Source organism: Leuresthes tenuis, unplaced genomic scaffold (genome assembly GCF_036924035.1).
Source record: "Leuresthes tenuis unplaced genomic scaffold, fLeuTen1.0.hap1 SCAF_16, whole genome shotgun sequence".
NCBI lineage: Eukaryota > Metazoa > Chordata > Actinopteri > Atheriniformes > Atherinopsidae > Leuresthes > Leuresthes tenuis.
This window is the reverse complement of record NW_027325370.1, coordinates 14,774,137-14,800,263: the sequence shown is the minus strand read 5'-3', so window position 1 is coordinate 14,800,263 and position 26,127 is coordinate 14,774,137. Positions and strand designations below refer to the sequence as shown.

At 40.2% G+C, this 26,127-nt stretch overlaps 1 protein-coding gene across 1 annotated transcript in view; it reads left to right on the top strand.

Moving 5' to 3' along the window:
- The window catches only part of mtor (mechanistic target of rapamycin kinase), a 71,668-nt gene extending 62,156 nt beyond the window's left edge, over positions 1–9,512 (top strand). Inside the window, exons 46-58 of the mRNA XM_072367853.1 lie at positions 280–454; positions 2,025–2,160; positions 2,710–2,857; positions 5,259–5,381; positions 5,771–5,853; positions 5,967–6,039; positions 6,132–6,206; positions 6,764–6,899; positions 7,665–7,730; positions 7,821–7,901; positions 8,184–8,264; positions 8,666–8,771; positions 8,946–9,512. Of these exons, the coding sequence (XP_072223954.1) occupies positions 280–454; positions 2,025–2,160; positions 2,710–2,857; positions 5,259–5,381; positions 5,771–5,853; positions 5,967–6,039; positions 6,132–6,206; positions 6,764–6,899; positions 7,665–7,730; positions 7,821–7,901; positions 8,184–8,264; positions 8,666–8,771; positions 8,946–8,961 (1,299 nt within the window). The 3' untranslated portion in view covers positions 8,962–9,512. The remainder of the gene's footprint in view (positions 1–279; positions 455–2,024; positions 2,161–2,709; positions 2,858–5,258; positions 5,382–5,770; positions 5,854–5,966; positions 6,040–6,131; positions 6,207–6,763; positions 6,900–7,664; positions 7,731–7,820; positions 7,902–8,183; positions 8,265–8,665; positions 8,772–8,945) is intronic.
- The last annotated feature ends 16,615 nt before the right edge of the window (positions 9,513–26,127 follow it).

Here is a 26,127-nt window from a genome sequence, read left to right as displayed (position 1 = left end):
GCATCATCATTACGACCATAAAAATCTTTATATCAAATATGAATCTTTCAGATGGCTGGATGTAGACAGGAGGTAAATGGATCAATAAGGTTTCAGAGTGATTTGTAAAGGGTTTCGTATTTAGCACTTTTGCCAGACCAAACCTTAATTTGGATGTAAGCCAGTCTCTTGTACAATCTGCATATTGCTCTAGGCTGTGTTGTTTCTTTTTAAACAGCACACTAAAAGCTAATCGTCTCTTTCTGTGCAACATTCTCACCTCATCAACTCTCCACACAGCTGACCTCCCTGGAGCTCCAATATGTGTCTCCAAAGTTGCTCATGTGTCGGGACCTGGAGCTCGCTGTTCCTGGCACTTATGACCCCAACCAGCCAATCATTCGCATCCAGTCCATCGCCCCCTCCCTGCAGGTCATCACCTCCAAGCAGCGCCCTCGCAAACTGACCATCATGGGTAAGAGAAAAAAGAAAAGAAAACTGCACCAGCCTTGAGGCTCTGCTTGTATTATGTGAGGAAAATGGATAAAACAATAGTTCTAGTGTTAAGCTTTCAGTAGGGGTGGCCCATCCTATTCAAGAAGATTCAGTGTTAATAGGAACTTTGTCAAAACGACAAATAGCCTCAAGGCTGGGATTTATTTAGAATTCATCAGTCAAGCCAAAGTTCTTTGTGTGGTCATACATGAGAATAAGAATCCTCACCATTTGAGGCTGGATCAAACCAGTGATGAATTAAATGCAAAAATGAATCCCAGTCAGCTCTGCCCCAAAGAAGTAATGTATTTTTCGTTTTCTGTCCCATAGATTGATTTGTCAAGAACCCTCCTTACATTGTGCATTGACATTAAATGGAATAGAAATAAATAATATTTTCGCTTTATCACCGGCTCTGCTGTGTGAAATGGAATATGACGGTGAAGAGTTTCTGAAATGGCACTGCACTATAAAGTCACCTTGTCTTGAAGCCAAATCCACACATTATCAATCAATAATGGTTCGCTCTGCTTCACACTCTGTCACTGGATAGGGCAATACCTTGTTCTTGATCTATCCCATCAGTGTTACACAACCCACACTGTAAGAGATGATAGCCAATAAATCAGCTGACCTCTGGAGCAAGACTTCAGATTAAGACCTGTCACCCACTGCAGGCAGCTTAGATTTACTGTTGGTGCTTTGTCCTCTTTGTGGCATTCAACACATTGCTTACTGGGATTATCTTTCGAGGCACACTTGAGGTAGAGCAGGGATGCTGCTTTAACTGTTTGCACTGAAAATAGAAATGTAGGCCACGAAAGGTCATTTGGCAGTTACAGCACTGAAGCAGCGTAATAAACAGGTGAGTGACATCCTCTGCACCTCAGATAAGTTAAATACATTTTTCTCTCTGTCATACTGAAAACCGGAAAAAAAAAAACCATGGTCATAATCATCTGATGAACTTCACAAAGTACTTGCAAAAATGATAAATTGCAGCCAGATTCTTTCAGTCTTGAGGTAATTTTGGACAGTTATGCAAACTCAGGATTACTAAGTAACATCATACAAATGCATGTATTTAAGATGTGTTTCATTACTCTCGTCCTTAGTGTTCATACAAAGATACCAGTTGTGCTCGCACGCTCCGTTTGCTTTGACAGGGTGTAGCTCCGCCTTCCACCGTTCAGTTGCAGTGTTTTCTGTCCCTCGTCACTTGTTTTGGGGAAAATAGAGAAAATCTAGAATTCGATGCCCACATTTTTGTGACAGGTTTTCCTTGAAGTATCAGAAATTGCATTGAATGTTGATGTGTTCCAAGTTATTAATTTGTTGCTATAAAGTCCAGTAATGTGAGAGCGTTTCCATTAACCCTGCTTTAGGAATAGCATGGTTCATAGGATCTAATTTATTTCCTTGCCTCGGGTAGTGATGATAGAGATGCAGCTGCAGAGCAGCAGAGGAGCATTCCAATTCAACCATGTAATGGTCTTGACATGATACTTTGAGCAATGCATCATTTCTGTATTGTATGGCTCTATCTACAGGTAGTAATGGCCATGAGTTCATGTTCCTGTTGAAGGGCCATGAGGACCTGAGGCAGGATGAGAGAGTCATGCAGCTGTTTGGTTTGGTCAACACACTGCTGGCTAACGACCCTGCGTCCTTACGCAAGAATCTGAGGTAGACACACGCAGACATCACACATATACACAAGCCAATTCCACCCACGATGCCAGACAATGTCCACAGAATCGTCCGGACTTGCACTTTCTCATATTTATTAGACAGCAAGAAAATTTCTGCTTGACATGCATCCTCACCACTTGGAAATATTCCAAAATGATGCCTGCTTTGAGTGCTCGGTGCAAAACATACACTGTAGAGATTGCAATGTTTTGTTTACAGCTAGCGGAGAATCGATACCAAATGTATGAATAATAATCAGGCAGGTCAGAGATGAACGGAGAAAAGCAGCAGATGCTCCATTCATAAATGGGATCATTTGAACACTATCCACTTTATACCAGGGAGCTGGTTGGCTAAGCTCTGCTTGTTGTCTGCTCAGACTTACTTGAGCATTTGTGTTTGTTTATAGACCCTCCAAGTAATATCTAGACATAGCTTTTGATTCTAAATGACTATGTTTTATACATCTCAAGTGTCCACTGCTAACAAAGAAATTGTGTGTGTGTGTTTGTGCTTTTCTTGGCTGCGCCGTGGATCCTTCAGCATTCAGCGCTATGCAGTGATCCCTTTGTCCACAAACTCAGGCCTGATTGGCTGGGTGCCTCACTGTGACACCCTCCATGCCCTCATCAGAGACTACAGAGAGAAGAAAAAGATTTTGCTCAACATTGAACATCGCATCATGCTCAGGGTGAGAAATCCCTACTAAGATTCAATAGGTTTATTCTTCAACCATTTAGACGAGTGAAAAGAGAAAGAATATGTTTTTAGAGCACATTTGTTTCACTTTTAGTCAATTACATTTCTTAGTAATATCTAAATGGTAGAAACAATCCCATGATGGATCGTGCAGATTCAGATGTAAATGAGCTTATTTAGTCATATTATTTACTGATTTGTGCCAGCAGTTGGTCTCGCTCAGAAAATGTGTCCAAACTTGTGATTTTCATATAAAAACCATCCATACTAAATGAATTCATTGAGGCTGCTGAAAACATCTGTTTTCAGTAATTATATTGCAGAGTGCCAATCTCTCCTTAATCAAAACGCATTCACGGGGTCTTGATTACTACAAATTAACTACATATTTTTTCCTCTGAATTCTCAGTCAGTCAGAGAACAAACATAATTCATACATTATGTATATTGTACCGAACAGCAAGTAAAAGAAATGTCTTAGACGAACTTTGACGAAAGAGACCGCACAGGTTAAGACCTTGACATCAGGTCGGTAACGAGTGCTTTGATTGAAACTGTACACTTGAAAAAGCATCACAACAACGAAAAAAGAAGGAAGATTACAGAATGATTAGCCGTGAGTATGGTGTACTGGTCAGTGGAGGAAAAAACTACACTTTGTCTAACTGTGAGCAGACAAACAGGAAATCTCAGAGGATAATAACACTGCATGGTTTTTCATTGCTTATGTTTGATGTGTTTTGTTATATTAAGTTGAACTATAAGTCAGCTAGATGATCCGAGTGCAACGATGAGGGACTCCAGTGTAAGTAATGCTTAGAGATGGCAATGTTAGTACTAATAGGAGGGATTGTCTGGCTTGTTTAAAAGCCAGCATATGTGATGTGATGACATAAGGGAGCCTTAGATATGGATAATGCTGAATGATATGTACTGGTTTTGGAGGGACAAATGCTGCCATCCAGACATCTTGTTTTACAGAGATATTTATTACAGCAACACAACTATATTGTGTTTTTATTTCAACAGCATGGCTCTGTCCTAAATAATCCTGGTTGTGAGTTGGTGCAACTGTAGGCCATGTCATAACATATCATACAGTAACATTTCTCAGTTTCAAGTTTTGGCATACTGTGTTTGTACCATACTCAAGGTAATAGAAGGTTTAAAAAAAAAAAGTTTCTTAATTCAATTCAATTCAATTCAATTTTATTTATATAGCGGTAGATTACAACAATTGTCATCTCAAGGCACTTAAGTAATATAGTCCAATTCAAGCCAATTGGAATTCAATTCATTGTAATCATAATCCAATTAATTCATATAGAGCCAATTCAAAAAATTAATATCCTAGCTAAGGAAACCAACAGATTGCACCGAAACTTCAGTCTTCAGTCCAATCTCCCGTCCTGAGCGTGCCTGTGGCGACTGTGGAAAGGAACGACTCCCTTTTAACAGGAAGAAACCTCTGGCAGAACCAGGCTCAGGAAGGGTGGCCGTCCACCTGGACCAGCTGGGGTTTGAGAAGGCAGAAAAGAGGGAAAAGAGGGGGGAAAAACACCATAACGCCATTCAAAGGATATCTGTTGGAACAGTGAAACATACGTTAATAACCACAATAATGTCACATGTACATAAAATCAATTGTGAAATTAAACAGGGGGAAAAAGAGAGCAAAGTGAGGAAAAGTGTGACAGATGAGGTCCCCCAGCAGTCTAAGCCTATAGCAGCTTAACTATGGGATGTTTCAGGATTACCTGAGCCATCCCTAACTATAAGCTTTATCAAAAAGGAAAGGAAACAACTCTATAATTAAAAACTAACATAACTCATGAATAGTTACAGTGTGCACACAGCCGTCTTCATTACTTACACTTATTTTTGATATGCAGACCATTTAGGAATGTGTTTGGACCAATTTATTTTGTGACATGTCTCACTTGTACCTCACAAGTCGTACATATGTCAACACATTTAGTAATATGTGGTAAAGGGAAGTAGTATCAAAATGTAAGTCAGCAGCTGGCTAAATATATGCAGACAAAAAAGTAAAGAAAAGCTTTTTGATTACCTTTTTTAAATGACATGTGGCCTAAGGGTGTAAAGTCTCAGCAGAGCTTCTTCTAAGTGAAATGACATCACACCCTGCTGTGAAGTAAGTGATGACACAATTGCAATGAGGTGACAGCTCAAGTTAATATAAGAATAGCTGTTTTTTTTTTTGTTTTTTTTTAATGACTCCCTTGAGCTCTTCCATTTATTTTCTGTGTTTTTATGCCGCTGCACTTCAGCACTTTCTTTTTTTTTTTTTTCTTTTCCCTTTTCACTTCAGCACTTTCACTTTGAGCTGAATTTGGATAGAGGTCAGTGAGTTTGAGATGTGCTTCTTTTAGATGGCCCCAGACTACGACCACCTGACGCTGATGGAAAAGGTGGAGGTTTTTGAGCATGCTGTCAACAACACTGCCGGAGACGACCTGGCCAAGCTCTTGTGGCTCAAGAGCCCCAGCTCTGAGGTGAGATGCTTCACTTCTTTTCTCTGGGGATGACAGTCGAGGGTACTTGATCTTTTCTGTGCCCAGCCACATTTTTCTGTAGTTTCTGTGTAAAATGTCAAGAGTTCTCAATTATAGAACTCTTTTTATTTTCCCCATAGAAGATTTTTTATTTTTTTTTGTATTTCCTCCTTTCAAAGCACTGACATTGCAGATTCACATAAACAGACGGTAACTAATTATTTTAGAAACATAAGTACGTTGTGTTCCACATGTCTGGAAATATCTTTTTCAACAGCATGCAGCAGACATCCAGCTCAGCTTTCTACAACAGATCCACACTATTGTGTTCAGTTATTATGAACAAAAAAAACAATACAATCTTGATACAAATGTAATTTCTCCTCCAGGTGTGGTTTGACAGGAGGACCAACTACACTCGCTCCCTGGCTGTGATGTCCATGGTGGGCTACATCCTCGGCTTGGGTGACAGGTGAGCTCCGCACCGCAAAAGATTGAAGTCTGGCGTGGTCTTTAATAAACTGTTAGAATGATGACAATGAACGTCATAAATATTGACAAGAAGACGATGTTATAATTCCCCAGGCACCCTTCCAACTTGATGTTAGACCGGTTAAGTGGCAAGATTCTCCACATTGATTTTGGAGACTGTTTTGAAGTGAGTGAAGATTTCCCTTCTGCACGTCATCAGCTTTTCTCAACCTTCACTTTTTCCTAAACTTACCTGAACCTTACCTCCATGTTCAACAGGTGGCCATGACCAGAGAAAAGTTCCCTGAAAAGATCCCATTCCGACTAACGAGAATGCTGACCAATGCTATGGAGGTGCGGAACTCTTTCCAGTGCTTGAATTTACATATGTGTGCATTATTAATGTGTGTGGATTTGCTGAAACGAGTTGGGATGTTTGCCTCATTTTGGAAAGTCCTATTTTAGCCAAGTTTTATCCAAGTGTCCGCAGTCTAATTTCCACAAATAGCCCTCTATTGTCCAAGAATCCTCTCTCAGCTGCTTCTTCTTTGTCCTTTGAACAAAAATAATTACAAGGCTTTTTCCAAACGTTCTGAAATTTATCAGAAGACATGACTCACTGCATCTCGCACGTAATGAGCAAAGGATAAAAGGAATGAAAAATGAAAGCATGAATAAATAAAGTTCAACTTTGTGAGAGCTTTAAATTGAGTCATCTCTTAAGCTGCGGGAAGGAGTGTTCTTTTAAGTCAGGGATATGTTCAAAAAGTCTCTTAAAGCAAAACACTATGATCTGAATTTAAAGCAGAGGGCCTTAAAAAAAAAAAGAGAGAGAGAGAAAAAAGCAACACAGTGAATCCTGCTTTAAAGTACCAGTGAAATAAAGATGTCTGGGTGTGGTTGTGTGCCAGGTCACGGGCCTGGACGGGAACTACAGGATCACGTGCCACACAGTGATGGAAGTGCTGAGGGAGCACAGGGACAGCGTCATGGCTGTGCTGGAGGCCTTCGTCTACGACCCCCTGCTCAACTGGAGGCTCATGGACAGTAAGGGGGTGGCCAGTTGTTCTCTGTTTCAGTGTTACACACATACAACTGCGTCTATATATGTTATTAAGACTTATGGTATCCTCATGAAGAATGTCACTCCACATTGGCATTAGATCAGAAGCTTCACTCGGTGCCCTCGTAATAAACTGTCTTTCTGCTTTTAAACTAACTTTTAAAATGATTTCACGCGGTTCAGTGCAGTCACCTGTGTTAGACTTCTATTTCGTTGGTATTTTGGAAAAGAATTGACCAAATAGTTAAGATAGTATTGTGGACATGCCATGTTCTTGGTTAAAAGTTTTCAGCTGGTAGTGAGCCTGAAGAGTCTTGACGAGACAAAGTAAAAGGAGGTTGCCAGTTTCAAGTGTTGAATGTGGCATTCAGACAGCTAATGATGCTAAATTTCCCTTCAGCAACGCATTAATAGAATCACAACAATAGAACACAGCAGTTTCATTAAAATGATTTCATTTAAAGAATAGAAAATAATCCAGGACCGGCTGCTGAGTAAGAAGCTCATTTGTATTTTCTAAGTCTTTTGTACAGCTGTAATTATTTCTTATAGTGTCAACAGCACTGGAAAGCCTTATTTAAACTAAAGTATGCTGACAGTATGTCTCGTGCAGAAGGAAATACAACCCGGGAGGCCATTTTTAAGATTTCATCCTTTATTGTCTTTATAAAGATCAGAATAATGCTGCGGCCTCGAATGTGATGAATGAAATCTGTCCAGCTCACATACTTTGTCTGTCTCACGCACAGCAAATACCAAAGGCACCAAGCGTTCCCGCACCAGGACGGACTCATACACCGCTGGGCAGTCAGTGGGTCAGTCTGCAGCACAAACTTCAGCCCAAACTGTTTTATATTCAACACAAATACACGTGTGAAAATGCGACTGTGTGGTCTCATCTGCAGAAGCACTCGAGGGAATAGACCTCGGAGAGACCACTCACAAGAAGCCAGGAACCACAGTGCCTGAATCCATTCACTCCTTCAGTGAGTTACCTTTTTTCTTCTTTGGCCTCTCTTGGATTAGTTGTTTTTGTACAAGCCCTTTTTTGTTTTCCTCTGCTCACTTTACCACAACAGTGCCGGGCTCTTGTGCTGTCATGAATGAAGACGTGATGATTGGTGCAGCGGCTTTGCTCTTATAAGACAGCACTTACATCTGCTTTGATTTTCCTCTGCTGCAGAGAGGCTTGGCGTAGTGAGAGGGCACAGTTTGTTTTTCTGAAATTGTCAGCAGTTGTTGATGCCAGTGTGTCTGTGTTTTGTTAGTTGGAGATGGTTTAGTGCAGCCGGAGGCTCTCAACAAGAAAGCTATTCAGATTATCAACAGAGTGCGGGACAAACTTACAGGTATGTTTTGCAGCTCTCAACAGGACACACAGTTGTATTACTTTTCAATCTTCCTCTACAAACTGCTGCAGGAAATACAGATAACCAGGTTTTATATATTTATGTAAATGTACCTGCTTGGGTTCTAAACTAAATTCAAATTCTTTCATGAATGATGCACCTGATAAACATGAACTGTGCTTTTAGAGGCTGCCCAGAGGTACAAATACAAATCTAAAAATGGCCAGATGTTTGTCTAAAACATAACAATGTAGGCTAACACTTCATCATTTCTGTAACCAAAAAAAAAAAGAAGAAGAAGAAGCAGAAGCAGAATCTTTACGGATCACATTCAGGTCTTACCAGAGAGAAAATGTTCTTGAAAATGTCAAGCGTTGTAATGAGAGATTTGTTTCACAAAGGTCGAGACTTCTCTCATGATGAGACGCTAGACGTGCCAACACAAGTGGAGCTCCTCATCAAGCAGGCCACATCACATGAAAACCTGTGCCAGTGCTACATTGGATGGTCAGTACTTCTTTCTGCTTCATCGTTCAGTCAGAGCACTGAAGCACGGTGGTAGAAATCTGACTTATTTATGCATTATATCATCATGACATGAGAGTCGTTATGATGCCAGCCCTCGTTTCTTTATCACTGCACAAATCTTTATTTGACTGAAACTTTGCTTTTTATTTCCAGGTGCCCGTTTTGGTGAAGAACCATCTCTTTCATCCAAGGTTAAATTCTTCCTCTCGAATTCTTTTTCTCGAATAAAGACGAAGTACTCAACTCACGTAGTAACCGACTGAAAAAAAAAAAAGTCCTTAATTGTGCAGAACCTCAAGAGAATTTCTTTTTTGTTTTGTTTTGTTGCAACTTTAACGGTAACATGTTCCAAGAATATTAAGTACCTTGTAGTGCTCTGTTTTTACTGATCACCCTGATTTAGGGCTGCTGTAGTCACTGCTAAAACCACTGTCCTAATTTTTAACATCATAAATACTTGCTAAAAGCTTTTCTACAGTGGCCACAATGTAATAACTGAAGATATTTCTTACTTCATGCACACTGTATGCTTCTTACACACCCACCACTCTTGTATCATTGTGTATTAACGTGAAAATTTCAATTATATTGTTTGCCCTTTGCTAAGTTGAACATCCTTTAAAGGTTGTCCGTGAACAGACATGAGAAAAAGTTGATGTGAGATCATCATAATGTGCTTGTAAAGGCATCTGTGTGCCATTAAAATCTGTACAGATACCACTGTGATTTCACTGTGTTCTTTTAACCGAGCAGGTTGTTCATTTGGCTTAGCTTGTTAGGCAGTATTAAAAAAAAAAAACACTGATTTAAAAAAAAAATAAATAGTAGTCAGACAGGCTTTTTATTAAAAAAAAAAGGCACTGGCTTCCCTCTTTCCCCGTTTTTCCTCTGACACCCACAGAGGGCACTCTGACTCCTGATAAAATGTGTTTTCCTCCATCTTCTCAAGCAAGCCTTTGGGCGAACATGCTCTCGGGAGGCCAGAGATGGTGAGTCCAGAGCAGATTAGATCCTAAAACCAGAATTGAATACTGGATTTTGAACATGTGCTCTTGAGCAGAGATGAGATTGCTTGTTCTTACATCACCTACTATGTTCATTGTCATCTCACAGCGACAGTGAGTAGTAGGTGCGTACATTTACAGCAACTGTAGGAAGGAAAAATCGATTCAGATGTTGCAAATTGCAAAGGCAGCACTGGAGATGACTAGCAATTCAGTTGCCTGTGCAGTTTTCTGGTGAGTTCAGGGTAGCTTCTGTTTTATTTGTGCTAATTTTTATTCCCCCACTAATTTCGCCATTTATTTCTCCCCTGCATTCTCCTCTGAAGGTTAATTACTTATAGATAGTTAAGGATTAGGGATCAACAAAAAGCAGCCCATTGATCTCTTCCCTGCCATGCCCACCTCTGCAATGTCACACTATTTACACATTGGGACAGAGGTCTGGTGATTATCTGTTCATATGGATCGATTCCTCCTCTGTTTTCCTTTTGCCTTTTCCCTTTCTTTCCTTCATATGGCTCCACTCTATCATTTTCTTCCCTCCTGCTACCGAAACCTCATTAACGAAAGTGTGACTTTTCATAGTCCGTGCCACCATTTGTGTTGTTCCTCCTCTCTCGTCTAATTTGTTTGTACTTTTTTCAGCCTCAAGTATGGTGAGGGGCAGGTAAGTCAATAGCTCAAGTTAAATAGGCTGCATTGATTGGGAGAGGGATTTAGCTGTTTACCAACTGTGGAAATGGGCTTGGGCCACAGAAAAACAGCCCAGGTGTCTGTGTGAAGCAGGTCAATGGTGACAAATGATACTCATTGGGAGACAATGCCCCCAAAATGAGGAAAGGTGAAAGGCTTGGCAGTGGAGGCTAGGGATGCTGAGGGCCTCGCTCCATCAGCCTTTCAGGTTGTCACATGAAGCCGACCGGGCCCGGCAACTTGAGCCAAGACATTAAGAATGATGGGTTACGCCGATACTTTTTCTACTATTTGCTCCCCCACTGGGATCCAAGCCTTTTTCTCTTGTGTCTAAGTCTTTTCTCCATCCTTGATCTTGTGTTTCAATAAGAGCTCCCCTCCGGATGTTATTCCACATCCATGCACCCTCTTTAGCTCCCCATAACCCCTCGAGATTTCAGAAATGCTCCATCCGACTCTTGCCGTGTCTCGAGTGCAGTCGCACATACCAGAACACGCACCTAAAACGGGGAGCTTTCTTGTTTCTTAGTAAAAGCATAACATTTCATTAAAATTCTCACTGTGATCATATGAAAGCCTTGAATTACACATGAAGTGAAACACTGCAGATCTTCCCACTTTAAATACCCGAGTCTATACTGTGAACACGAGAAAGCAAAATATAGTGAATGATCAATACTGACATGAAAGGGAGGCCATGAAACCTTAATGGAACAGTTAAAACAGGGCAACATATCTGCCCTTATAATTAATCAGTAAAAAGCTTCTGTTTTCCAAACCCTGTCATATCATTGTTTGATATTGTAATTTTCAGTTGACTTTCGATAATATTTTCTGAAGACAGAGGTCATCGAAAAGGCTGAGGCACAGATAAGAAATAGAAAAAAAACAAGTCTTGAAAAGAATGCTGAAATAGCCACATCATAAAGTGCTGTACCCTCATAAACCTGACTGATGCATCACTTTTTCCGAGAAAACCCACAGTGAGACCTCATCCCCAGAAGAAGAGTAGCAGAGTTTTCTATATGACATCATGCCTTTTGATCTGGTTTGCTCCCTGATCCTAATTCTACAAAGTTTTGTTCCCTTTTAAGATTGATGGTTTTCGGAAATGCAGAGTAACAGACAAATTAATCTGCAGACAGTCGAGTGAACCTCTCAATGAGGGACACGATTAATTTTCTCTTCAGGGATCGCGGGTGATGTGGGACAGAGCAGAGGTCTCTGCTTCAGCTTGACGACTGCACTGGATCTAATTAAGGTGTCGTGTTAATGTGTCGCTCTTTTATAGTTGCGTAAAGCAGGTGTGAAGGACTCTAGCTTTAGAAGGAAGTTGCAGTTAGAGTCCAGTACAAGTCGATTCCATGCTCATGACTTGCCAAAGAAAACCCCTTAGCCTGCATATGGTTATGAGAACACTTTGCCTCTCATGCCACACAACACCCCTCCAACTCCATCTTTGGCATGGCTAGCAGCTGTGAAGAGAGACGGAGGCGATATTGACAGGCAACCAGAGCAGTTCGATAGCGGGCTCTGGAGTTGTTGAAAGCTGGAGCCTGCAGCCAGGACTCAGGCTGTCTCTGTGCACTGTGGTGTAAAAGCCAGTATCGATGAACTTGACAGCAGTTTAGCCCGTCTGAGATCTGCTGCTCTCTGAGGACACTTCAGAGACATTCTCCTGCCAGCTTTAGCCTTGTTTACCCTGACTGTTAATGTTCCTCAGAGCTGGGACATCTGAAAGGCCTGAGCAAAGATTATCTGTTTTCCGAGAGATCTGTTCCTCAAATCCATGTGTTATGATGGTAATTGACAAATGCATTGGCTTATTTGGATGAGTGTGTGAAAGTAAGCTGTACTGATGGAGAAAAAAATGACATTTTTCTCTAGTTACTGTTGACTATAGAAGCAGGTCAAGGAGAGAGAAGGTGAAAAACTAGGGCAGTTCAAAGTCAGCTTGCACTGGGTATTTTGCATGTTGGCAGCGCCTAATGGCGCTCTGCATACAGTCTATGCACCGTGCTGTAGTTAACTAGTTGAAAAATTACAAGTTTAATACTCGGTGACATCTGTAAATAGCACACCATATGCTTGTGTTTGTGTTGACCAAATGCACTTGTTTGTAATGCTTTCTATTACATCCAGAGGCACAGCTTTAAGTGGTGAGTACAAGTTTCCCTTTTCTCCATTTGCACCTAAACATTCTATCTTCCAACAACATGATAAATGTCTGCTGATTAGAACCCGTGCTGTCTTACATTGTGTATTTGTGCAAATTTACTGATTGTAATTCAACTTTAAATTGTTATTCTTTGTCACTGCTGGTAAGTACTGTGGAGTGTAAACTGTTATTGTCATGAAGAGCAGAGCTCTGGGAAGAGATGATGCAAATCCTGGCATTTATCTCAAGTGGTACCTTGCATGAACAATGTACCTTTTCTTCTGAATAATCCACCTAGATGGACAGAACTTTTCCCTGATGCTTTTTCTTCGGCTGAATATATTCGGAATGGAAAGCGCTGACTTTGAGCTAAGAGGACATAGTTTATATAGTCGGTATTTAATTTATTTTCTATTCTTTTGTCATTATTTAATACTGTTTCAAAATGAACAAAGGTCATATATCATTTAAATATATTCCCACAATTTCTATAGAATTATCTGAAAACAAAGAAAAAAAACTAACAATGGCCCCCCTTTCTTTTGAATTACATTGAAACAGAATAGAGGCGTATGGCGACTGTTTTTAAGGGTGGTTGCAATATAGGAAATACCTCATATTGATTCAGATTTCTCTGTTTTGATCTTTTCATGGGATGCTTCAACAATAATGATTAGCAGAAAACGAAAGACAGCTTCCCTGGTGGTGCTTGAAAATCCACCCACATTCAGCAAGTGTGGGAATAGAAACAGCACAACAGGGCAGGAGTTTGGAGCATCGTCTCTGACTTGCAGATCCTGCTGTCAAAGACACCCCATCCACTGAAAAATCCTGTTTTTGTTGACTTTCCATGTTTAAGGTTTCTCAACTTGCTGCCATGACGTGTGCACGTTCTCAGGGGCACCATAATGCTCCTGGTGGGCGTGGCTCCATGTGCTGCCATGGATGCTCCCGAGTCATCGCATCAATCAGTGATGCCAGATGTGGTGGTCGGAGGAGAAATGACCTTGAAACTGGGAGCAGGTTTTACGAACAAAGTCATGTTCATCAAAGTACAGTGTGTATATTTTTTAACTCTAACATTGTGGTTTACTTTGGTTTTCTTTAGGTCTTCCTCTTTCTTTTTGGTCTTTAAAGACATTTGCTAAAGTTCTTGATGCATTTTAATCTCTACGAAGGGAAATCTGCATGTATCAATAAAAAAGTCTGCAGGAAAGCAACAGGAAGTTTGGTACCAGAAGTAGGTAGACCATTTCTGAGCAGAGCTGTTTTCAATGATGTGTTTTGAAACCATAAACTATCTGTGAAGACCATTGATCTTATTATCTTTTTACAGAAAAAAGAAAAAAAGTTTCAGCATTTAAACAGTGACAAGTGCAGAAAACAAGTCAGTCTGAAAATGTGTTATTCTGATATACGATGATTAAGTTCAGAGATACATAGGAAAATATATATGCTGCTTCTGGGGGCATAGTCACTTGACAATATACATAACACAAAGAAATGGGAAACAAATAAATCCATAACGCTATTAATCATTCTATGAAGAATGTTTAGACCTACTTTGATAGATATAAAAGTTTATGTATTGTTTTGTACTTTGAGAGAAGGTACGTAAAATCTTTTTGGCCGCAGGTCATGACATTTTACTCTGCTGAGATCTGGAGACGCAGCGGTGTTTCCAGCCCCGAATGGTCAGATAATCAGGTCACCATATCATTTAGAGGTCAAACCAAAGCCCAGACCATTTTTTTCTTGATGGTAGCTAGTATTTGATTGCATCTTTGTAACGGACCAACATTTCCTCCCACTTGCACACGTATACTCTGGTGACATGGGGCAGGTCACAGAGAGGTAAAGGTCTGCATTAGCCGTGAGCCTGGAGCTTGAGTCACACTGTTGTGTCAACACTGTGGTTTATTGGACAGAGACACAGACCAAGGCTATGTTGTTGTACAGCAGTCAAAGAACTGTAAGGCTAATGATATTACTCTAAATTTGATCAGTGTTTTGTATTTTCCTCAGCAGCAAGCAGCCGTCTGCAGCTGTGTGTGACAGCTCCCAGGTGTGAGTGTTTGGAAACGTATGAATGTGTTCAGAGAGGCTGCACACTCAGCAAAATCTTTCCCAGGATGAATAAAGATTGTTAAAGCACTGTTTGTCTCAGTATTGGCTGTAGATGCAGTTGTGCTGCCGGTCGCAGCGACTGACGCTATTCAATTTGACATTTCTATTGCATTTCAACTTGCTAAGATTGCAGAGAGAGATAGGAGACAGACCTGACACTTTAAAAACCCATTTTTCACTGTGTAAAAAAATCAAATAAACAGCCGCAGCAGAGAATCAGATCAGAGCAGAACACTGTGACAATAGAAAGTACACAGACTACAAGTGCATGGCCACAGCTTAACCAGATTGTTAATCAGTTATGATGTCATCAATCGTATACCTGTGTATGTTGCAGGGTTCTAATCCTAATTTTGAGGTGCAATGAAGAACAGATTGCATCAGGACAGCCAAGACATCTCTGCACTCTGTACACCAGCTTGTATCTCCAACACAGCAGCCATCTTGCTCAAGAACACATCTAAATGTTTCTTCTTCTTCTTCCTTTAGATTTTCCAGTGTCTTTATGTAACGTAGGCAGTTTCACTGAAGTCGAGGCTCCTTTTTTTTTTTTTTTTTCCCTCCAAGAAGCTCAACGAATAAGTGAGATTGAGTGCCTTGCTCACTTAACACTTCAGTGATGTCAAAGAAGAAGGAGTAAGCTTTGCCTTTCTGTTCTTCCCCCAGTAAATTGCACCAACTGGTTCGGCGAAATGAACCCAAAGTCACCAGAAATTGATAAAGAAGTTTGTGCTTTCGATATAACCTTGTGAGTGCATTTTAGATCAAACTGCTAAATTAGTGGTTTAATGAGAATTCCCCTTGTCAGTCTGTCTGGAAAAAACATTGCTATAAGCTCTATATATATATATATATATATATATATATATATAGCTTATAGCAATGCTATATAGCAATTTTGTTATTACGAGATAGAATACAACCAAAACAACTAGACTCCATCCAAATGTCTTGCAAAACTGAACTAAACTATCACATCACTGATTCAAGTATCTGTCCATTGCTGTTATGCAAATATCAGGATTTTGTCAAACTGAGACAAAGAATTGATTATCCACTCCTTTGCTATTGAACTACAAGGTGATCCATCCATCATCAAGGAGCCAGAATTTCTTATAGTCTTATGAAGTGATGAATCCTCTCCAGAGCCCACACCTCAACATTAGAACTATCCCTGAAGACTATCGAAATAAATGACAAGAGATTTGAAAATATATGTGGTAAATATGATGGAAATATATTAATTTTAAGCTATAATTTCCAGCTGATATTTTTGTCAGCTGATAGTTTCAGTGAACTTGAACAGTTTTTATTCTTATTTTTCAGCATGGCCATAGGTTTTGAACTGCATGCTCTCATAGATCATTATTTGATTGAAAAGTCTTCAGTGAGGGTTTAAAAAGGTTTTATCATGTCTGGATCAGAATCTGGACATTATGGCTCCACTGTTTATTAGTTCCAGCTCTCAGTTTGCATTCATTCAGAAGAGTAAAGCTGAACAACACTGGATGATACGGTAAAGTAGATTTTGGTTTGACAGGTCATTGTGCAATAAGTAAATGGTCCAAAAATGTCAAACTGATTTATTCTTCCTTTGCAAGAGATTGTATTGGTCACAGTCTCTGATCAGCATTCCTTATGGCTTGTACTTGTGTCTGGTCACTCTCTTACTTGTCTCACAGACAGAGTGTTACCTTCCTCATAGCTGTCACAGTATGCATGTTTTTTGTTTTAACACCATGTTCATAGGAGATGTGAAATTCTCTGGAGTGGATGGCCCACTTGAGCCCATTTCAGTCACATGTCCTCAGATTTCATGTTAGTGATCTCACATCCTTCACATTTGAAGGCTGTGGCTCTCCATAGCCCTTCTCAGCCATGTACCCAATCATTCAGGCTAAGTAACTTGTTGACATGGGACAGACCTCCAGCTGTCTGGGTGGGCCATCCACTTGTCTCCCTGCTCAGATTTACTCACCAGAGGGAGTAGCTATTACATCTCCTGTTATTATTTGACATAAAAATCCGCTGAATGCTGACCAACTGCGAGATGCTATAAAAAGCAGTGGGGTGTGAGATGACGTCTGCGCATCAATCAGACACACCGGTGAAACAATGGGCCTTTCTACTGGGTTGTGGAAATTGATTTTTCTTTAAGTCTCAGTGATTAGAGTGTGAACAAGAGAGTGAGGGTAGGGTGGGGGGTGGAATGGAGTGGGATGAAGCAGTAGTAGGAAATGGATGAGAGGTTAATGTGGGTTCACGACTGTTCATCTGACCTTTTTGCTTATTTTTCTTCAATCTTCAGTCATTGGTGAAGTTGCTCCAAGGTGTTGCTGCAGCTTTGACCAATCTGTGTCTCACAAAAAGAGGATTCTCAGCTCAGTTTGAAATGTGAGCTAAAACACTGAGCAACCTGAAGTCAATGAAAAAAAACCATTTGTGCCTGTAGACTCTGGTAGACTCTCCAAGGCTCTGATAGCATACATGCTGGATGAGCGTTGTAACTTACTGACCTTTTCTGGGTACTTTTCCCGGTGCCTGCAGTCCAACAGTTTTGATAATGGGATGTGATGATGTCAGAGGGAAACGAACCAGATACAGAGACATTCAACAACTTGCAGTTAAAAAAAGCAGTCGAAAAGATGTGGAGGCAGTCAACAAACAAGCAAGTTGGAAAAAAACGTTGCAAAAGGCAACATTAAGAGGACAGGCAGAAGTAAAACTGATCGTGAAGCTCACAAACAAAGCTTTTGAAAATTAAACAACAACTCAAAACCATTCCAGATGTTCTACGTCTTCAAATCCTTTGAAATGGTCATAACCAACGATGAATTCTCACTGTTACTTTTTGGATTGTGCATTCTGGGCTAAGGTAGAAACACTGAAGTTACGTGTCGATCTCTGATGATAATTTGTAGACTTCATTTGCTGTTCTTAGGGTAACAAAAACAATAACTTTTTGTGAAAATAATAGGATAATGATGGTCATTTCTGTCAATAAGTTGCCTTAAACGTTGGACATAAACCTTAAGTACTGAAGTATTTTTTGTTTGTGCTGCTTAAATCCTGATCTTCCTCAGCCAATTCCAACTTTGTCACCAGAGTAAAAACATTGCCATTTTACAGTTGTGGACACTACCAATACATATAACGCCAAAGTTTTTTGCAGTGCTATTTTGTCTCATGAGAGCAAACATTTTACAAGCAGCCAATGCGATTATGTGCCTTATACAGTAGACCAGCAAACAAAAATTAATTTGGAGGTTGGAGAGGTGGTGACACATGTCACAGACCTTCTTGGAACAAAATACTCAGTTAGGGTTTTAAAAAAAATTTGGTTTTTCAAAAGCCTTACAGGTTCCATAAAACAAACAAGGTAAGTAACAGCCTCCAGGACTGAGAGATGAAGTCAAAGCAGGACTCTTAAAAACATGCAGCTACTTCAATGACCACATGAAGCGAGCTCCAAAATCATGTCATGAATAGACTATAACTATAACAGGCTACTATAACATGGAATTTTAGGCTTAAACTTCTTTATGGGTGAGTGTGCTGTGGGCCTCAGGTGAGTAACTAAATGTCCACTGATTCTTGCTTAGAGGACCGGTCCATTCCTTATACATAATTTCTGGCAGCAAAAGCTGAATGTGGTGTCAGCTAAGTGCTGAACTTGCAGCTTTAAAACAGCAGTCTACAGAACTGTGGGTGGTGTCACAGGGATGTTTCCCATCTATCGTACTCATTATGTAGTCATTATGTGATGAGGCGGAGTGGTATTTATGGTACAGATTTTTTTGTCATTTCTCCTACCTTTTGATTCGGAGACACAAGGAGAGTAAGGGATTAAATAAACCTAAAATTCCTCTTGTGTAAATCAGTCTCCCAATGATCCCTGAAGCTGAATAGATATTCATACACACATTCTGTTTTGTAGAGAAGTGCTTTGTCCAGCCCATAGAGCTCCTTGGCCTTATCTTCTATTCATTCACCATGCATCACCCATACATGTAGAGAATTGTTGTGGAAATATACTTAAGTGCACAGTAAGCTATGATTCAGTGCACTATTCTTATCATAGCCTGGGTAAAATGATGTTCTGAGGCATGCTGGTGCAGTGACCCCCTTTGCCTGTGTCTCCAATAAGCATAACCATATCTGACAAGGCCAGGGCTATTGAAGGAAGGGGGAGAATTCTCGCCTTTAGATAGCTTTCCACCCTTCTGTTCTCTTGGCTTATTTCCACAGGCGCTCCGTGGCCTAAGCCTCCTCCCTGTAGAAATGGAGCTGTTTTCTCTTTCATTTTTTTTTCCATGTGTTTTTATATTGTTTGTTCAACCATTTCTTTTTACCCTGCTTGTCTGCATCCCAAGGCATTTTCAACAACGTGCAGGCAAAGTAAACAATAACTCCTGTTGTAACCTCAGACACGAAGGAATGGGATCCAGTAGAGAAGAGAAGAGAAGAGATAGGGAGTCGCTATGTGAAACAGTTGGATGTATGTTTCAGGGTATAGGTCCACCATTCATTCTCATCATTCCACTGAGAATACTTTGGAATGCCACTGTAAAAGGGTTGGACACAGGAGCCACACACACACACACGCACTTGAATTAATTTCATTTACTACTCACATACTGCTTTTTCTGAGCTGATCTTGTGTCTACAGAAATAATGTGCATGCGCCCATTATCTCAAGAAGAGGCTGCCAGAGCGTGAGGGGCATCTTTCGCCTGACTGACTTTCATTTACAAAGTGCCGATGTTACTTTTGTGTGAGGAAATGAGATAGCACTGCAGCAGACAGTAGGCTACATTATCCAGAGCTGAGCGCACACCCTGCTTTTCTTTTTTCAACCCCTTTATCAGCGGCTTTTTCTCACATTGTTCATCAGCCCGCAAGACACAAAAAAAGACTGTCTCCCAGGATCAATTAGTCACTTCCAGGGAGTTGTGTAGCAGAGAGGGAGCTGAGGAGACAAAGCCACGACCATGTTGGTGTTGCAGCGAGGTGATAAAGTGACACGGTCTTCCTTCCAGGCCATTAAAGTGACAAGCAGTTCTTGTCCGGGGAAGGTAGACCTGACAGCTGTGTGGTGCCCCACCAGGACATGAAGAGAGCTCTAAAAAGAGCATTGCCTTCTTTTTTTTATATACCCCACCTCCTCCAACTTCCCTCTCTCTCCAGCAAAACTCCATCTCTGCTCTCCCAGGAGCGATTCTCCCTCTCAATCTCGACCTCTATCCCTTTCACTTTTTAAAAGCGGTCTCTTTTTAAACCTTCAAAGTCCTCCCCTCACCCATCCAAATGTTCTTCTTTCATCTTTGACTCCGCTGCAGTCTCCTATCCATCTCCCTATTTTTTCCTTTATTTCATTTTAAATCTCTCCATCTCTAAATATCACCCATCTTGAGTCATTCGCATCCAGCCCTTTCCCTCCAGTCACAGCTCATCTCCGTGCAATCCTCTTAAGGTGATTGAAGGTGACACAGGCAATGCAAAAAGGGGGCGCTGTCATAGAGAGTCACAGCAGGACAGAAGCCCAATAAAACACAGGAGGGTAAACAAGAACTATTTTGGGGTTGCTGTTATCTGTCCTTAAGTAGCCAAAAGCAGTGTGGTTGCTGTGTATGAGTGTAAAATCAAGCTGTTGAGGGGACTGGTTTATTATGCTGGGGAGGTTAATGAGACTTGTGGGTGGTTTGGATGAAAGTGTGTGCTGCTGGGAGCCAATTTTCATCAGGTGTAATGATATGTCAGGTGTTGTGTAAAAAGGAGGGTGCACTGTTTCTGCTGTGGCATCCAATTATAACTGATTGAATACATCTGAATGGACCATATCAGAGATTCTGTGTATTTGATCCCATTCACTAGAATTCACTTCTACTTAGCAGCAAATATATAAATGTTCAGTGTCTGAAAAAGGTCGCTTTTGTGATGACCTTGCAGACAATTGTTAACACATTTTCAATCACTATGGTTACATGCACAGCTAAGTGTAGCCACAGTTACAGCTCAACAAGGCCAGTCAATTGGGCCACTGTTCTTGTCTCTGAAAACATGCACAGAAGGGGGAATCTAATTATTGACTGAAGTACGTCTGGCGCTGTGGACTGCGTGAGAAAACGTTCAAGACATTCTGCTGTTTCTATTTTTCTCTGTGGGAGATCATGCAACATGTAATTGTAGATTAATTCACTGTACAGATGTTGTCTTTAAGTTACTTCAGTGGTGATTTTGTCAGATAAAACCTTAATTGGTAGAATTAGGATGTTATTAGAGCAGAGCAATACCCTGAAAATGCTTGAACAGTGAACACAAGTTGACATGTAGTCTTAATGGGCTGCTTTTCAGTCACAGGCTCTGACATGTTAAGCGGTTTGACAAATAAAAGATAAAAAAAAATGTGAATGAGAGCAGCTTTATTGTGAATTTGACTGTATTGATATTCACTTAATCTTCAATGTCTTTCAAAAATGTGCAAAAAGAGCAAACTTTTGAACATGTGCATGGAGAGAGATTCAGTTCCTAACTGCATTATGTGAGTGTGTTAATCCAGTTTTGATAACACTAAGAAATCAAAGTTTGAGTCTTGTTTTAGATGCCAAGGTATACCTTACTTCATTGTCTACTTCATTCAAATTAAAGCCGTAGATTACTAAGTAACTGTCATGCTGTACCGAGGAGCATGTTAAACTAATGAGCATTAGTTTAAGTAACAAATTAAGTAAGAAGTATTGTCACCATAGTTTAGAATTCTATCTGCTCCCAGAAGTCGCTCCTCTGCTTGTCATTAAGAAGAATGTAGGTTGAAGTAACATTCAGTCTCTGGAAAATGCAATGCATAAAAAATATAAATCCTCCTGGAATGATCAGATATGCATACTCCTCTTTCAACCCGTGTTAAAGATATGCCTCCACAACCCCTTACTGTAACATGCCCTGTGATGTCTCCTTCACAACTAAACATGTAGTATAGCATGCAAGTATGTTTTATAAATATTGATGAGCCTTATTTGTGTTAAATTTTAACATAACATAACTGTTTGGATACAAGCATGTTTATCCATCACAGTGAGTTTGACCATTGAGTCATATTACATCTTTTCTGCTTGGTTGTCATTTACTCCCTGAGGATCAAAATAAAAGGGTCTCCGTCCTTTTAAAAGTTCTCATGTTTATTGCATAAGTCGGTGTGAAACATCTCCGTATGTGAAGTAAACGTATGCATGGACAAGCTTTATTTGCACCGGCCCATCACACACTCATTTGGAATGGAGGAAATTGGTTGAACAAAGGACAAATCTTGCAACTCGTTAATTCTGCTCTGTGTGTTCACCTCAGTGAATAAAAACACAGTTATTTCTGCTTTTATGGGAATTATTCAGTGTGAAACTATTCTGTGCCCACGGCATTGGTTTTCACAATGTGCAAAGTAAAGGGAATGAAGATGGAGTGAAATGAACACTGCCCCACCTTTCTGTGTCTCTTCTTGTCAACCTAATTCCCAGAAAGCTCATAAAATGACCTGTTAAAGGTACAACGCATCACTATCATCACCATACATTTCTTCAACATTAATAGCCTGTTGGGAAGATGGCTTTAAAGGTTCTTAATCACTTCTGCTCACAAAGAAGTAACTCATCAGTCAATGGATGAACACACAGAGGACAACACAAATTCTATGCAGACTTTCAAGCTCCCCAGAGGATGACTTTGGTCATCCCTTTACTTTTAATCTCTAGCTCCACCAACAAATTGATGTTTGTGCTTCAGAGACATATGTCTTAGCAATGTATTACATAGATTCCAGTGAAATGTGGCTCTAACATTGATCTTCCTCAAATAATAACTACATAAATTATCGGATAATGTTCTTAGTGCAGTTTTTCCAATACTTTGGTTTATGACCCGCCAACGTAATTGCAGTTATGGGGTATTTGTTTCTAAGGTGTAATAGCAGCTTGTACAGTTTTTGCAAGATTGGCTGTTCAATCCCAGGACCCTCCACCTGTTAAAGTCCATTTGCCAAGATTCTGAATCCAAAGTTGCTCCTATTGGCTGGCTGAGCACTTTGCATGGGAGCTCCTTCACTGTTGTGTTCCCACTTCTCCACCCCACTTAGAATATTATGAAAGCTTTGGCTTCTAATTAAAAAGCTTACCCATTTTTGGGGCTTTAATTAGACTCCACTGTAAAGCAGAGATTGATGCCATCACTAGCTGGGCTGATATTTATGTAGTGCCAAGCTACATACCACAAAGAGTAACTGAGGATATGGTCTTTCTTGCCTTTTATATGAACTGATCCTTTAATAAGTATCTGAGCTCAGCCTCACTGTAGCCATATGAAGTTTTGGGTCTTAAGGCACTGATGTCAAGCTGTTCAGCTGCCGTAGAAATGAACACATGCTCTGGATGCCAGCATTTTCTGACACTTTTTCTTGTAACTACTCCACAGGGAAACCAAAGTCTGTTTAAGCTGCTTACATTTGCTGCTTACAAAACTTGTATTGTTGGTATTATCAAAATTTCTGAAAACTTCATGCTTTTTACTGACAGAAAATTCACTCAACTGAGTACGGCACACATTAGCCCTCATGGCAAATTCCTCTGCTTGCTTATTTTCACCATTACCCAGTACAGTACATACACACACACACATATTCACTCCATTTCCTCCACCCCCCCTTTTACGCTGCCGCGACAGCTTTGTCACAAAGATGAATTCATCGTCAGCACTGAAGCCAAAACAAGTAATTTGATTGCCCCAACCACAAATTAAGTTAGTGTGATTCAATCTTCGATTTGGGCTTCTCCTGCAGCCATACATCAAGGGAGACATATTTCATTACACAGCAAAACCACAGGCGGGCAAGGCAGCGGTGGCCCACTCCCTCCATAGGAAGACATCATGGAAGCATTATGGCATTTACTCAATACTCCTGCAGGTCCAGTGAGGACAGTGGTAGCATAGGTGCCAATCGCTTGGCTTGTTATCCATGGGGCAACACAGCCACACAGAGCAGTCAACATATGCACCTTATTTGAATAGCTGCTAAACAAGTGTGATGTACTGGCAGGTTTGGCTACACCTAAAACTGTTGCAGAGATCTGGGATTTTAATTCACTTGAAGACTGATAAGATTGAGTACAATCTTCTACTTAGATGTAGCTTATTATTTAAGAAGAAGCCTGTCCATCCTCTCCCCTTACAGGGATTCTAGTACAACGACAACATCTTCTACTTTTTCACCTCACTGCATCCTCCTTTGTTTGGCCTCCATCTTAAGCTTTCCTCCAGAGTTCTTGACTTCTAAATAAGTTCAAAGCCAGAGTACTCAATCAGTGACTACTACCACCTCCTCCTTCTTCTCCCTTATCCACCCGCCCCTCCACACAATGGAGCCAAAAGCTTTCTAATTAAACTGCTGGCTGTTCTTTTGAGTAACCAGAATTTGAAAGCTGTGAAGTGAATATGCAGCACTTAGCCATTAATTTAAATGAATATCACTGGTGTGGTAATGAAATGTGGCCCCAATTGAGCTGTTTTTCTTTTTTAAATGTTATCGACAGCAGACTTTGTCCCTGTGAAGATTGCTGTTGTACTTTACAAATTACCTTGCCGTTATATTCATGAGGTACAAGAGAAAAAAAAACTTACTGAAGTAATAAGTCATTATCAAATGCTCAGACAGATTAGAAATGAAAGCATATGGAGATCGCTGTATTGTCCAATACAAAACATTTTTCAGAGAGACATGGCATGGAAGCATACAATAAAAAGTTTTTTGTCAATTAACTTTGGCTTATATCCTAATATCTGGCTCAGACGCCTTAAATTTTCATAGCAACTTGAAGCTGTGAAAAGAATAGTGATTGATTTTTGTTTTTCTGCTCTGTTGCAGGAGTGTGACTGGCAAGTCAGTCTCGAAAGACAGTGTGCAGTATATGAAATGCAAATGACAACTTTTTTGTGGTAGGTGGAGTCAAAATGCTGTTGAGAGCACTAAAAGTTATTTTTAGACTGAACAGGTAAGATTGTGATTTGACAGTTTTGTGTACTTGGAAAGCATCCAGGTTCTTGACCATTGCACTGAATCGCTTTTTTTTGCTGAAGATGGAATTTTTTGGCCTCATCAGGCAGTGCCTGGGTCACTGCTCTGCAGATGTGGCCAGCTGTCTGGAAAAACTGCCCTTTCAATTTATTAAAATTTTTTTAAAATGCTGCTCAAGAATGGGAAGACTTTTAGAGTCTTGCTCACAGTTATTTTCAATTTAATACAATATATATCCAAATAAAGTACTTCACAAGCAAATATCACACAAGCCTTTCTTATTAAAAGATAAAAAAAAAAACAATATTGCACCAGCTGTATATGATGCTGCTCTATAGTTGCCAATTGATCATAATCTTTTGGCCTGTCAGTTTACAACTGTCACATTAACGGTTTGTGCAGCACCCGCTTTTCTGCTTAAATTAAACTTATGCATGTTGATTGTTTATTGAACTTGCAGTGCTGCCAAAACACAGCTGACCACATGGCAACACTGCAGTCACCAATATGCTACACAGTTGGTGTCACATTTTGTTTAGAAAAAAGCTAGATGAGGTGGTTTAAGGCATCAGAACTCTGTTTTGATCACATTCTCTGTAACTTGCCAAAAACAGATTTGTCACTAATTCAGTTCAATTTACTATAATTTAATTGAGCTCAACTGAGAAAAACTAATTCAATTAAACTTTTTTTAATCCCCAAAGGGAAATTATATTGCTGCAGTATAAAGTACTATAACAATAGATAACATAACAAAATAGAAAAAAAGTCTGACAAACACGTAAAAAGTTGAAGTGTAGCAGAGAGGTGGGGTAGAAATCTTCTAAATTCACCATAAATGGATTAGGTGTTTGTTTTTGTGGCTTGCCAGCAACTGATCTGATGAATACACATGCACTGTCATTAGGTAACACAAATGAACCCTCTCAGTAGACAACATGGACAAAAACTCACAGCCAACAGTTCAACATCTGGGGTGCAGAGACACTCCTTCTCAGGGACATATCCAGTGCAACATACATTAACAAGCACCTTAATCCCTCCTCCTTCATTGTTACCCCTCTGTCTGCAGTCTCTGTCTGCCTCTAAAAGCTGATTAGAGAGGTGCAGGAGTTGTTCCTGCAGTCGTGTCTTGATAAAAACAAAGAAAGTCTCCTAATGTATTTTATTTGCAAGCAATCTTTACCATGATGATCAAAAGAAGAAATTATTCAGACTTTCTCATTTTTTCTACGTTTTTTTTCCCTACTCTGCTTCCTTGACATCTGCTCTTCTACTCTTCTGGATTTGGAGTCT